Source organism: Canis lupus, chromosome 22 (assembly GCF_003254725.2).
Source record: "Canis lupus dingo isolate Sandy chromosome 22, ASM325472v2, whole genome shotgun sequence".
Classification (NCBI taxonomy): Eukaryota; Metazoa; Chordata; class Mammalia; order Carnivora; family Canidae; genus Canis; species Canis lupus.
The window spans coordinates 45,575,779-45,590,792 of record NC_064264.1 but is presented as its reverse complement, the minus strand read 5'-3'; the positions used below and the strand labels follow the sequence as shown (position 1 = coordinate 45,590,792).

Genomic DNA, 15,014 nt, shown 5'->3' with positions numbered 1-15,014 from the left:
CAGGCAGAAGAAATAGCTACTGCAAAGCCCTGAGGCAGTGATATAAATGAGATATTTTTTAATGATGAGGCTGGAATATGGTGAGAGGAAGAGTGGTATGAAATGAGATCATAGATAGAGGCAGGGACCGGATCACGTGGGGCCTTCTAGAACATGGTAATGAGCATGGATCACTTTTTTCTAAGTGCAGTGGGAAGCAAATGGAGTTTTTAACAAGCCAGTAGTAGTTTGATCTGATTTCTATTTTTAAACTTTATTTTAAAATAATTTCAAACTTAAAAAGAGGCATACGATTAGCACAAAGAATTCCATCATCCAACTGATTTCCCTTCACTTTGCAGAGAAAGGGCTTTGGTGGGCAGGGCCATTCCTTTCTAGGACTCTTCTAGGTCTCCTGGTATCCTATATAAACGACACTCCTCGAGGACAATGTCCATGATGCCCTGGGAATTGTGCTGCCCAAGTAGTGGAAGCTGAAATATTTCTTGGAGAACTACTTCAAGGAGTTCAGGACAGTGTGCTTTCATGGTAGTTTTCAGATTTCACAGGAAAACCAGTCTTGTTATTTGTCTCAATTCTTGACTTTATGTTGGTACAAAAAACAGTATTACCTCTTCAGATTTAGTCTCAACTTGATTGGTCACCGCATTACTTCGCAAAAACAGAAAACCTCACAGATTTGACACCACTGAAGCTATTTAAAGAGAATGTTACACAGATAATTTCAGATTTCCTAAGAACTTCCAGAGAATAGGCACAGTCTCCTAAGGGAAACATATTGAAGGGCCACCGTTCATAATGGTGTGTGAAGTCTCTACATTACTGTTGGCCTTAGACTTATTTATCCTGTAGTTTCAATAGACTTGGCTTACAAGTTGAGACCACAGAAAACCTTCCTAAAACAAGCTCTTCTGCCTGGATTCTCTTCCTCTAGCTGAAAGCCAAGGTTCAAATATTGAAATGTGCTGAGGTGCACACTTGCTTATCTATGCAAGTTCATTTCTGACTTCAGTACAAATCCAGGTTTAACATTACAATCAACAGCTAAAATTAGCTACCGATAGCCAGGCATTTTCACTAAAAACATACACACCTAATAGGTGCTCATTAAATTATGAGGGTAAAAAGCAGAAAAACTAAAGAGAAGCTGATGCCTTTAGAGAAATCATTTATTCTCTCTTATGCTCAGTTGAAGGGGAGCTCTGCTAGCGCAGCAGGGCTCAGTGACAACAGTGAGTGCCTGGCACACAGCAGACATTCAGTTAAGGAGGAGCTAATATTATTACATGTGTCATAAAAGTAAGTATCTTCTATAGCTTCTTAGAGAAGAAACAAAATGCTTCTGAAAAAAAAGAAAAAGAAAGAAGCCTGGACACAAACAACCATTTGTCTTCTTTAAGAAAAAAAATTGTAAAAATTAATTGTAAAAAAGCATGATCTGAAAGAAAAGTAGAAAAGTTTTGATCTTTAATGAGAGTTTACAGTATATACTTATCCTTCCATGCTCTGTGCTACAGAGCTCTGTGTAAACATTCACCGAGAGAAGAGTGGGTGCTGTGCCGCGACTTACAGACTAAATTTTCAGCTCTGATTACTAAATTCATGAACAATGTTTTATATGCTATATGTTAAGTATTAACCATTTTCCTTCATTTAACAATGGCTCTTGAATAACAAAATAAATTATCAACAAATTCAATCATAAAATAAAAAATAATTAAAGTAAAAAAAAAGACCTGTCAGAGTTTCATATATACAAGCACAGTAACACATTTCATATATCTGGATTGCAGTTTCTATGTTCTTTGTATAGGTAACAGAAAAATTATTTCCTCTCTACTGGTACAAGTTCACAAAGCTTATGAAAGGCTTCCCCTTTTTTGATTCTGCTTAATTAGCTGCACCTCAGTTGAACAGGACAGACAGCACCAGGGTTATGAATGAGACGTGGTAAAAGAAAAGGTCATGACCACACAGCAGATCACGAAGAGCTAAAATACATTTCCAACTTCCTAGTGGTAACCTGTAGCCCTCATTTATTAAATAATTTACAGAGAACTGTTAGAAAGATGATCTAATGAGCCAGGTGACCTCTGTCACTTGTCAGTTTGCTACTTGCAAACATAGATATTTGCCTCTAACATGAAACAGAACACTGTTCAATTCCAATGAGACCAGGTGTAAGGTAAGAATGAGGACAAAGTCACAGGTACTTTAAAGTTAGGCTGTGTCGTTTTAACTATTTAATTAAAAACTTTAATTACCAGGTCAGTGCACCATTTCTTGCTTAAAAATGTAATACCTTTGGAAGTAGATAAAAAGTATTTGAAAAGGAAATAAGCCAGATGTAAAACTAAAAAGGCCTGAACAGCATGACACCCAACAGAAACAGAATAATTTCCAATCAGTGACTACTAATGGGAACACTCATTTTATACACCAGGTATTGACAACCATTTAGCAATTCTTTAAACAGGCACTTGATAGAGTATTTCATAGCTAGCATACTCAATACTGGGGCATCACATACACAAAAAAATATGGCTTTATTACAAAGGATTCAAGATGGCAACTACTTAGAATCCAGTGCCAACAAGGATTATAACAAATCCAGTGAGTATTTTGTTTTTCAATTATTCATAGAAAATTTAATCCTGATTAAGTATCCTTGGGCAGGAATTCATGGGTAGTTGATGACTGAAACCAACATTTATGTGAAATGCTTCTGTTAATTTAATCTGTGTATACGGCTTAATTATGATTGGGGATTCAATGTAAGAAATGAATTATATCAGGATTAAAATTTTAGTACCATATCACATAGTACGTTTCCCTTCTTTCTTTTTAAACATGTAACCCTGCTTGTCCCTTCACCTAAGTGCTCAGATTTTAAAAGTCTTTGTAAGGAACAACCCATATAATGTATCTAAGCTTTATTTTTCATAAACTATTTGTCAAAAACCCTTTGCTAACCAAGCCAGAACCTGAACTAGAGCCAAAGGGATAGAAGAAAATGGAGAAGAACCCCACACCAAATAAACAAAAACTTATTCATTCATTCAGCTATAAATATATTTTATATTCACATTCTTAAGTAATTTCATTTTCAATTCCTTTAAACTCCAATGTGAAATGCATTTTCCTTAAAGCATAAAAAGCAGTTTTTAATCAGTGTATTACACTGATTTTGTAATTGGAGTTTGTTTAGATATGTATAAGCAAGTAATCATTTAACTGATTACTTTTCATAAGACTATCAAACCTGAGTTAACTATTGATATAAGATGAGGCATTACAACAAAGTGGTGAATCTCTTACCAAAATATCATATAATTCTTTTTATATTAATTTCCACAGATAAATTGCATAAATCACCCTATAACAACACACTTTCTTGAAAGTTTATTAAGCATATTTCAAAACATTTCATTTGTTACCTTTTTTCAGTTTGATACTGCTTAAATGCAGTTGTATAAATAACATGCTCTGCCTTCTTTGTTCAATTTTTCATACCAAAAGTATGAAAAAAAAAGTCACTGTATTTGGATCCTTATTGCACTCTTAAATCAATTGTTTTCTTTAAAGAAAATCAAGTATCAGAAGTGAGGCCGACTTTTGTGTCCAGATGATATGGTCAGTGGTAGTGTTACCGAAGAAAGTGAAGAAACTTCCCAGTATAGACTGTGGGAAAGAAAGAGTCTGTAGAGAATAACCATGGAAACAGACTGGCAAAGGATAACACCTATTGTGATAACCTGAAAAGAAAAGAAAGGGAATGCTTTTACGGCATGTAAACACAGAGAAATTATATTCAGTTCATCACGAACCCCCATACTTCCCGTTTATGTACGCATACATCACCTACTCTACCCTCCATCTTTGACATAGGTACATTTTATCAAAGAAGTTTTCAATAGGAAAATGTGACTAATGTTCAGAACTGTAACTGTTCAAAGGCAAAATTTATCTAACAGTTAATTCACAGACTCCAAAATAAGACACATTCAATTTGCTACCGCATTCTCTCCTCAGGGTGCACACCGTAGGCAGAAAGTGGTAAGAAAAATCAGGTTCCTGGCTAATCTGGTAAGAGGAATAAAGCATGCCCCACCTGAATCCTGAAGAGTGTTCTAAGGGCATTTCAAAGATCCTCAAGTTGCTTCCTTATTTTTGTAGACTATCTTCCTATCTAATTACCCTTTGCAAATACCTCAGGCTCGAGACATTTGTGTGTTCAAGGCCACACTGCACGGCTTGGAAAAGGGACCTAGCAGAACACAATGAGTTGATGGAGCCATTTACCTAAGAAGGCAAGTATCAACACTCTAGTCTGCAGTCTGGTAAAGCAACTAGACTGAGTTTTCATGAATCTACTTTGATTCTTAACCACTGCATAGTAAAAAATTTTAATCAATTGCTCTTAACATAGGTGGATTATGAATTGTCTAATTTTTAAAACAGTATTATGAAATAGGCTGAAATAATAAAAGTGATTTTCATCATTTTTTAATTAACTAGAATTAAACATTTTTCTTCCATATTTTAAAGTTCCTGTTCATATGCTCACCAGTTCAATTATTTTGTTTCAAAGTATGGTTTTAAAGAACTTAGAAAACCTCTAAAGAGATAAATAGGCCTTTTCTACTTTAATAATTTTCCAATAAACACTATAAAAAACTACAGTGATCATGTGTATTACTTACCTTATCTCTTTGGTAGTCACTAAAAATGACAGAGATACATGCAAGACCTGGATGGCATAAAAACCACAAGATACAGCCCTGAAACAAATGACAAATAAGTCAAATGAGTTTGGCTATATCTTTATTTCCAGAATGTGCCAGATAAAAAACATCACTAGCATATTTAGGAGGTCCTGATTGACCTCAATTGGTCTTTAGAAGTTCTATCTAATAAAATATAAAAATAAACTTGCTATTGCTATGATAATATTTCGTTTCTAATCAAATGCATATTTTAAATTTTGTATTCGGAATCTCTTATAAAGACACATTAATATACTCATTGTTAAATGACATTATATATTAAACATGAAAATACATTAATATAAGTAACAATAATTGAGAAAAAGTACAAATGTATAATATTCCTATAAAAAGAAAAACTAATAAAGATGTTCATTCACATTTGCATTAGAGATTCACAAAGAAATTCTGTAAGAATACCCAAAACACTGACTACTAGTGGTGGCGTGTTTGTGGGTTAGTACAGAAGAGTGGAACTGAGTAAATAAGAATGAGAAACTTTAACATTATGCTTTTCAAGCATTTCTTTTCTATTTTTCCAAGAACAGAAATGTATTTTCTATTCCAAAACTAAAAATGAAGTAAAGTATTAAGTTAATAAATAGTAGTTATTGAGATGCTCAGTATAATAAACATAAGAAAATAAAAACAAGATGTAAAAAAATGTGCTGTTTGTGTAAATATGGAAGGAAATACATAGGAATATTAAAAATTCTCTGGGAGGATAAGTTGGTAGTAAATAGCAGTGATTATATGAGGAAATAATAACTGAGTAGATGGGAGAGAGATAAAAAATACTTTTGCTTCTCTTTAAATACTTTCAGATGTTTGAACCCATTTAAAAATTAAATTAAGGCATATAAAAATTTTTTTAAGTTCAAGAAAAAAGTTTGGTCCAGTTTTAAACACAGAAAAAAGAGGAAATTTAGTTTTAAAACATCTTAAATATATATTAACTTTCCAAACAATAAACCCCCCCCATCCCTGTAAAAAATTCAAAAACAAAAAAGCATTTTCTTGCCTCTTTGGTACTCAGAAAGCTGAAGTGGGTTCCTGGGGCTGCAGGAGCAGCTTTAAGGAGCTGAACTCTGGGGATGAGGAACCTGGCCCTCCCTCCACAGCCACCCTGGGATGCTGAGCACTGTGCGCTTTGCCGGCTGGCAGGATGGGGGGGTACTGACTAACAGCTTATCTGAATGCTCTTCTGCATTGCCAGGATGAAGGTGTATGAATTCTTTCAATCTGACAGAAAAATACAACCTTCTAGGAAGGCAGGTTCCTGCAATGTTACTGCTCCAAATTCTCTCCTTATTTTTTCCTTCATTAAATGGGTAGAGAACAAAATCAAATTTGCTTTCAGATCTGACTCGTGTAAGGACATAGAAAAGAGGAATAAAGTAAATGTGATCTCATGCGGAGGCAGTGAAATGGCTGAAACAGCCTCCTGCTTCATCTGCTTATGCTGAAAGAAAGCTCCTCATGGTTAGAAAACACTGCATAACTGACAGTAACAGTTCATAACTACTACGTGTTTTCTTGAGAAATGTAAACTGTATTCTAACTTAATTTTTAAAAAACTCTGATACTACAGAAAAAAATGTGAAATTCCTACTGATAAAGAAATTACGACCCAGGCAAAATTGACCTAAGATTACATGGAAACTACTATTGCACAGGTTCTGTAAAATGGAATACAAAATCTTATCTCATAGGTTGTACAGATTAGAGGAGCTGAAATACAAAAAGGGCACAGCTTAGTGCTTTGGCACATAATAACAGCTTAACCAACATTAGTACAAGGTTGCTTAACCACCCAAAAAAAGCAGAACAAAGTTGATAATCAGAAGAAGCTATTTTCTACCCAAACCCATACTTTGGCGAACGTGATGTAAAACTCTCTTTTTAGAGTGCTTCTCTCCACTGTGATGATCTGGTACAGTCCGCAGCCTAACGACAATGCTAGGCAAATCCTTAAAATGATTAGCAAGATCCCTGCTAAGTTGTGATGTGAATGGTAGCTGTGAGGATTGGTATCTTCAAACTGCTCCCAAAGTAGCAAAATGCTCTGCAAAATACAACATCACATTGAAAGAAAAAAAATCTGTCTACTCATGATAAGTACTTTGTCAACTATTTTCAAACATCCCCTTAAAGAGTATATGAATATTCCTAAGAGGTTCTAAGATTTACCAGACTATAAAGATTGTTAACTAATAAAGCACAGGCATCAAGCATAATAGACTTATCTTCCCTAATATACTAAACTAGAGAAAAGGGATTCTTATAAAATAATACAAAAGATAAAAAATGCAATTGCCATCATGATTCAAGTAAGACATCTTTAAGGATGAAACTAAGTTGAAAATGTTAAGAGAACAAACCCGAACTTTTTCTAAATCTTTCTTCCCTTAGCACCCTATCGGGAATCAAACTGCCCTGTATTCGGGCCCATTATCTCAGGATAACTTTGAAATATCTCACTATCTTCTGTAATCCAGAAGTGACCAAGTCAGAATTGTTGATTTCAGATGTCACTATTTTTCCATGGTAACCTCCCAGGGTAAAGGAGTGTATGTGTGTGTGTGTGTGTGTGTGTGTGTGTGTGAGAGAGAGAGAGAGAGAGAGAGAGTGTGTGTGTGTGTGTAATATATATATATATATATATTTTGTTGAGAGAATGAGCAGTATGCACACACAAGCAGTGGGGATGGGCAGAGCAAGAGGAAAAGAAGCCCCAGGCAGGTTTGGCACCAGGCATGAGCCCAGTGGGTGGCTCAAACCCAGGACTCCAAGATCATGACCTGAGCTGAAATCATGAGTTGGACCCCTAACTGACTGAACCATCTGGGTGCCCTAAAAGAGAGTATATTTTTGATATTCACTATGAGCATCCAGGTTATTCATGAATAACCAGCATAGGTACTCATCCTTTTCTTGACTTTTTCCCCCATATTGTTACTATTACAATAAAAAGCTCAACAATTCCTTATTAGCTGTTCTGTTTATGGCTATTGAGTAGAAATACTTTCCTTCCACCTTTTCCAAAAGTCAATCACAAATTACTACAATGTTTTTTGCCATCACACGTGTCAGTAGCCCTGTTTCCTTCATTAGCCAAGTCAGCCCTCAGAACTGTCTTCAGTGGCTTCCAAAGAATTAATGATCAAAACTCAGTTATTAAATCCAATTCTCAGGGAATCCCTGGGTGGCTCAGTGCTTTAGTGCCTGCCTTCGGCCCAGGGTGTGGTCCTGGAGACCAGGGATTGGGTCCCACATCAGGCTCCCTGCATGGAGCCTGCTTCTCCCTCTGCCTGTGTCTCTGCCTCTGTCTCTCTCCTCTGTGTCCTTCATGAATAAATAAATAAAATCTTTTTTTAAAAAATCCAATTCTCAGGCATTATGGGGTTTGTCAGCAATCCCTTCCTCTTCTTACTCTCAAATCTTCTATCCTGGTCTTACTCCTACTACCATGATTGACAGGTGAACTCCTCTGTCATCCTGTACACATGCATTTCCTTCTTAGGCTGAATATTTGCTTTCCAACACTAAAATGTTACTTCTTCACTCCCCCAAATTATTATATCCATATGATTTCTTAACCTGTAATTCTAAATTTAAGTTTTGTAATAAGTAAGTGCTATTAAAGAACTACTGTCTCCTGGTATCTATGTGGGGTGAAGGATATGTTAACTAGCCTGATTTTGGTGACCATTTCATAATGTGGACATATATCAAAACATGAAGTTGTACATCTTAAATACATATAACTTCTATTTCTTAATTATACCTCCAATAAAGCCAAAACAATCCCTATCACTTCCCATGACTCACATTTTTACATATTCAAATTCCACATTTTTCAGTTATGTATATTAACATGTGGCCCGTGGGATACATGTATGTATTTATGTCGCCTCATTCACCTCGTCTGGGTGGTTGCTGAGGTCCAGGGCCACATTTCACGTCTTCTTCACAAGTGCTTAAATAAACTCTAGCGTAGTGTCATCATCTCAGTTCTCAATTTATATTTGTCTATGATAATGGGTTAAAATTATAATGGAATAATGAAAATTAGATTTAAAAAAGCTATTTATTGAGAAATGAGAATTTAACCCAATATTAACACTACTTTCCAGAAGCCCTGGATCAAAAACATTAAGTTGGTAGAATCTTGCCCTTATTTTAATCACTTGTAATTCAGTTGTCATTAGCCCTTCATTCTAAAGCCTTAGGAAGCCATTATTTGCTATCTAAACATCACCACCTGTGATATGATCTAACTCAGTCATGAAATTCAACATACCCATTTCACTTAGCATCTACTATACTCAATAAATATCATGCGTATAAAGATGAATAAAGCACAGGACTTATCACTTCACTAATGAATTTTTCACTTTATTTAATGCATTAAAACTCAGATTATAATGTTCTTTGCAGAGCCCAAGTGTATATTTCATTTTCATCTACAGCCAATGATGAATTTTTGTTTATACCTTCCTTTATAATTTTTATAGAATCCATTGCACATAGGCATATGGAGATCCTAGAATAAAAGAAAATAAACAAAAAAGGGCTAAGAAGACTAAATTTTCTAAAAGACTAAATTTGTCTTGTATTTGTTTTTAAAAACTAGATCCCTTTCTTTCTCATTCTATATTTTGCTTTATTGTTAATCTCAGATATTCACTTGAATTCCTTCATGTATATAAAGTAATAGAACTGGCCCTAAAAATCCTTGCCCATGGATGAATCTCAAATTCATTGACTCAGCCATGTAAAATGTTGAGTACTTACTATGTGTTAGAAAATATGATAGAAAGCTATTAAGTAGGAAATGAGAATCTATCCTAATATTAAGCATTCTTCACGTTTTTAAATAAGCTGATTGAAAGCTCAAATTCATGTAAGTAATAACTAAATTCTGCAATCTACACATATTAGCATTCAGAAGATTACAAGTTATTTGATCTATCACTCTTTAAATTCACACTTTAAATGACAAATTCCTCATGGGTGTCAAGTTTCACTTTTGAAATGAGGTCTGTTCAAGTTTGGATTTTTGCATATTGCCAAGTATAAACACTGAGTATCAATACTCACCTGTGTTATGACAATGAATACAGCAATGCCAGTGGATGCAGGAGTAGAATCCCACTGGAGAGGTCTGCTTTGAGACTTCTTCATTCTGACTATTGTCCAGCCCATGCATAGACTCAGAAGCAGGTATAACATTTGAATTTGGGAAGCAATGTCAAAAACTAATGGGAAATGAGAACAAAAGTCAACCAAGTTTTTACAATACAAAGGATTTGGTCCTTTTTGCATTGAGAATGTAATTATTTTTTAAGCACAAAAATATAGGCATTTTCAAAGAGAAGTTGATAAAATTCAATAACAAAAGATATTCTTGTAGAACTCTAAAATTAAAATTTTGCCATTAGGTTTGTAAACATTTCTGAAAATAGAACAACGGCAATACTCTATATGTATCTTTATTAAGACCAACTTTAAATCTCTGTTTCCCATTTTTCTTAGCTTTTCTAACTACATAATACTGTTCTCTGACTGCTTATTAACTGACTGCTTATTAAAATAAACACATTTTAAATGTAACTTCTGCAATATGGAGAATACTAGTACCTTTATTTCTGAGTTGTTAATTTTTTAGATAGCTGAACTATATCATGTGAGCTTATTTTCTAAAACTATTAATAAGAAATAGCATGACAATAAAACACAATGGCTGTTGTAACATTCAATGATGTTGGCTTTAGTGTTAGTCCCGAAGACAAACGAAATGCTTCATGTATTAGTGTGATGTGCCACCAGGTGGCCATCACTGACACTGCAGGGAAAGACTGCTCCTTTCAAAAAGGAAGCAAGGAGACCACCTGCATTCAGTCTCGCGCTTGGAGAAAACAATGCATCTTTATTTTGGAAATTAGTATTTATTGACTCAAAAAGATGATCACTTTCTCATCCTAGGGTATTTTGATGTGGATTTTGGAATAAACATGATCAGAATGCACCAAACGAAACTTTCTTCAAATCGCCAGCCATACTTAGACGTCTACAACTTTTACTTCCATATTTATATAAAGATATTCTTGCAGAAACAGGTAAAACTAGCTGTACTATATTAAAAAGTTACAAGCTGAAAACCTATTAACGATACACCCTTTCAGATATATTTTGATCATTTTCTCCCTACTCTGGATATTCTACATTTATGCTCATATATTTGTTATAGCGAATTCCAATAATGAACTGTCACTATATTTGAATAGTACAAAATGTCATGGCCTTTCAGATCAAGCACAATTTTCTCTCATCACAGATTTTAAATGTCTGTGATGTCAATTACTTTTATTTAACATCTCACGAATACATATTCCGTTACTGGAAGAAGTCAGGCAAAGGAATATTCCTGCATAAGTTGCTAATTAGCAAAAACAAATACCTGAGCCCTGATGTTCTGGCTCATTTTTTTGTATAGTAGGTGTGAAGCACATATTAACAGAATGCCAATATGTAAGCATTAGGTAGAACACTGCTTATCTGACACTGAAAGATAACTGTAGATAAAATAACAGGCCACATAAAAATCCTATTCTGTTTGATTTTATTAAGAATCTTGACATTTTATTTTTATTTTTATTTTTTTTGAAATTCAGTTATTTTTTTTATTTTTTACTTATTTATTTATGATAGTCACAGAGAGAGAGAGAGAGAGAGAGAGAGAGAGAGAGAGGCAGAGACACAAGCAGAGGGAGAAGCAGGCTCCATGCACTGGGAGCCTGACGTGGGATTCAATCCCGGGTCTCCAGGATCACGCCCTGGGCCAAAGGCAGGCGCTAAACCGCTGCGCCACCCAGGGATCCCAAGAATCTTGACATTTTAATCATTTAATCAAATCTGTTGTCTGAATACCAACACTTAGTAACATTTATAGTAGTTTAATAAAAAGAAAAAACTTTGCTTTTTAAACCTACAGTGAAGATGCCAGCCTAAAACACTATTTTGTATACAGCAGACACAAAACTTCAAAAGTCCTTGATTTCAGTGATAGCTTCCACTCATGCGTTTTTGTGCGCTTTGCAACTTCTAAAATGCATAAGCTAAATTATTTCTCAGGTTCTATTCAGCTTTAAAATTCTATGGTTCTATTAAACATCCTGAGTCACCTAAGAGACAAGAGCAGGAGAAACCAGAGCTCCCAAAAATGTTCAAAAAAGAGAAGCAACTCTTCTTCGTGTCCAAGAGATGACCAGTATGTGTCCTCTTCAGCAGGAAAACAAAGTTTCTAGAAGGTTTAGAATCTTAGGCAGCAAGATGAGGAAAATCGGTTCTGTGATTACTACAAGATTACCATGAGCTACCCTATTAAAGAAAGATGAGACTATGAGAGAATTACGGAAATATTTTAAAAAGTAAATCCTAGAATGGTTGCATATTCAGAATTTGCTTTTTTTTTTAAACAGAATCTTTTGACTTTTATTTTATTTTATTTTATTTTATTTTATTTTATTTTATTTTATTTTATTTATGATAGTCACACACACAGAGAGAAAGAGGCAGAGACACAGGCAGAGGGAGAAGCAGGCTCCATGCACCGGGAGCCCAACATGGGATTCAATCCCGGGTCTCCAGGATCGCGCCCTGGGCCAAAGGCAGGCGCCAAACCACTGCGCCACCCAGGGATCCCAAGAATTTGCTTTTTTACAGCAAATCTTGACTATTTTTCTGGGACTGAGAATGGCATTCTAGATTGTGGGAACTTTTAAATATTTTTCCTATCATGCTTAGTTGAAAAATTACTTCAGAAAATTCCTTGTATAAATAAAAGAACAAAGCTGTGAGGTCAATTCAATTACAGGTATACTCTCTGACTCTGGATCAGAAAATAGGAAAAGTCAAAAAAAGGGATGAAAGGAGGAAAACAACCTTCAGCTTTAGGATCAGAAAACTTGAGTCTGAGTTTTGTCTCTACCCCTCAGAACTACTGACATTTGGAAATGTGCTTCCTGCCAATGAGCCCAGATTCTTTATGTGCAAGATAGGTGTAAATGTCTCTACTTCATCAAGTTTTTATTGAGATAAACAGAGAATGCATATAAACATGCTCCAAAAACAATGATGAATTACACACATGACCTATTATCAAGAAGAAACTATACAGGACAGATGGGAACTAAATCTGTAACCCTCTTTTCAGTGGGGCTGAATTCTAACCAACCCTGGATAGAAAAATTCTATCAGGACAAAAAATAATTGACAAAAAAGAAAAACAAAACAGAGGCAAATAGCAAATTTATGTTTCAAAAAATATACCTTAGAAAGATACTCACATTCTGCCAAACTTCCCATAAAAGGTATTCCTATTCCATCTTTGGAGTAACTGAGGAATTGAAGAGAAGACTATTAGTGTAAATTACAAATGCGAAGAGATGGTTCATAATCAAAGGCAGCATAATTTGGGGGAACTAATTAGGATTAATTAGATGTAATGGTGAACACAGTTTTAGAGGTTTCAAGTTACCTGGAGAAATGAATGTAATTAGCTAAAGCTGAGCTGGCTTGCAGCAGCAGTGCAGTTGTCAGAACCTTTAGGATCACGTGCATGGGCCCTCCTTTCTTGATAGCCTGCCACAATGACTGAGCATAAATGCAAGCAAGCACAAAGTACACCAGGACTAGGAGGAAAAAGAACTCATGTAACCCTGTGAAGAGAAGAAAGGAGTTTGCTTCAGTACAACAAAGCCAGTAATAGTGTGGGGTGGCTTTTAAATCTTCCTGACAATATATTTCTAAAACTGTTTTTTTTTTTAACTGGAGTCATAGCTTTCACTTATGTATGGAAAAAGAAGGAAATTATTAAAATGTAAACAATTTTTTACTTTGGGATAAAGGTTTAAATATAAGAAGGCAGATTAAACTAAAGTAGGTAAAGTCAATCTCTATAAAAGGATCCTTAGGCAATAAGCCTGAAGACTAACCATAAGAAAATCGTAAATTAAAACAAGGATGTTAGCATTCAGTCAGACAGACTTTTTACCCCCAAAGTGGATTACTTTAGTATGAAATTTAGGAACAGATTTTGTCAACAATAGCTTAATATACCCTGACAATGGTTCTCAAAGTGCAATCTCCAGACTAGCAGCATCAATAGGGAACTTGTTAGAAATAGAAATGCACATTCTTGGGCTTCATCCCAGATCTACTATATCAGAAATTCTGGGAGAGGGGACCAGCAAGCTGTGTTTTAATAAGCCCATCAGGTGATTCTGATACAAAAACACAGCTCTGGAATATACCACTATCTTACATTTCCAGTGGAACAAAGTTTCAAAATACGTTATGACTGCAGTCCCCTTCTGAAGTAAACTGTCTGCAGCTCTTGTCAAAGAGGAAATTCTATGGTGACCATGAGACTCCATCCCACAGTTGGCTAAAACTGTAATACTTGACCAAATGGCCACCAACCCAAAGACTAGCTGCTGGCCACCAGAATAATTTGGTTCTCAAAGATAAGTCAGGCTAATCAGTCTCTCAGGAAATCAAACCACAAAACATGGAAAGAATTAGGCAGCAGAAATTGAGGTTGAAAGGAGCTGACATTGAAGTCAAATCAGGCCACAGTGAAATAAATATTCTGAGTAAGCAGAAATATCAAACAAGCAAAGGGAGCTGGTTGGTAAAGACAAAAACAGAGTAAACGAGCAGACTTTATATTAAAAACGGTACCAGTTGTTAAGCAGCCTCTAGTTCCTACCAACAGCTTTCCAGTACAGTCTTCATGCATCCCAAGATTTGCATCCCTTTTTCTGCATCACCTGAATCTTTTGACTGTGTCTTCATTTCTCAGAAATATCAGAAAATTTTTATCATAACCTAGAGGAGTAGCTTTGAGTTTAACATCTTACTTACACTGACTTAGTTACATCTAAAACTAGTTCCAAATATTAAGATTTCATATTGTATCTAAATACCACTGGAGTATAATGATGGTGGCTGTGAACAGAGCTGTCTCTACTGAATCTGTGGATGAACAGCCTAAACTGCAATCATTTCCATCCAATCATGAAGCTGAATCTGCTCCAGTTTACCATTTGAGGTAAACTCTAATCAGTGGGCAGAGAAGGGAGTATTAATTTTGAAAAAGCAATCTAGAAGATACAAATAGTAGAAAAGCAGTCAATAAACAGTTCAATCTCAATCATATTTTTGCAATGGTTAGGGGGAAAA

At 35.2% G+C, this 15,014-nt stretch overlaps 1 protein-coding gene across 1 annotated transcript in view; it reads right to left on the bottom strand.

Moving 5' to 3' along the window:
• Window positions 1–221: 221 nt before the first annotated feature.
• Window positions 222–15,014, bottom strand: part of GPR180 (G protein-coupled receptor 180) — a 32,148-nt gene continuing 17,355 nt past the window's right edge. The window contains exons 4-9 of the mRNA XM_025441095.3: window positions 13,309–13,489; window positions 13,118–13,167; window positions 9,870–10,027; window positions 6,640–6,831; window positions 4,704–4,781; window positions 222–3,755 (exon numbers count right to left, since the gene is read on the bottom strand). Coding sequence (XP_025296880.1) covers window positions 3,597–3,755; window positions 4,704–4,781; window positions 6,640–6,831; window positions 9,870–10,027; window positions 13,118–13,167; window positions 13,309–13,489 — 818 coding nt within the window. The 3' untranslated portion in view covers window positions 222–3,596. The remainder of the gene's footprint in view (window positions 3,756–4,703; window positions 4,782–6,639; window positions 6,832–9,869; window positions 10,028–13,117; window positions 13,168–13,308; window positions 13,490–15,014) is intronic.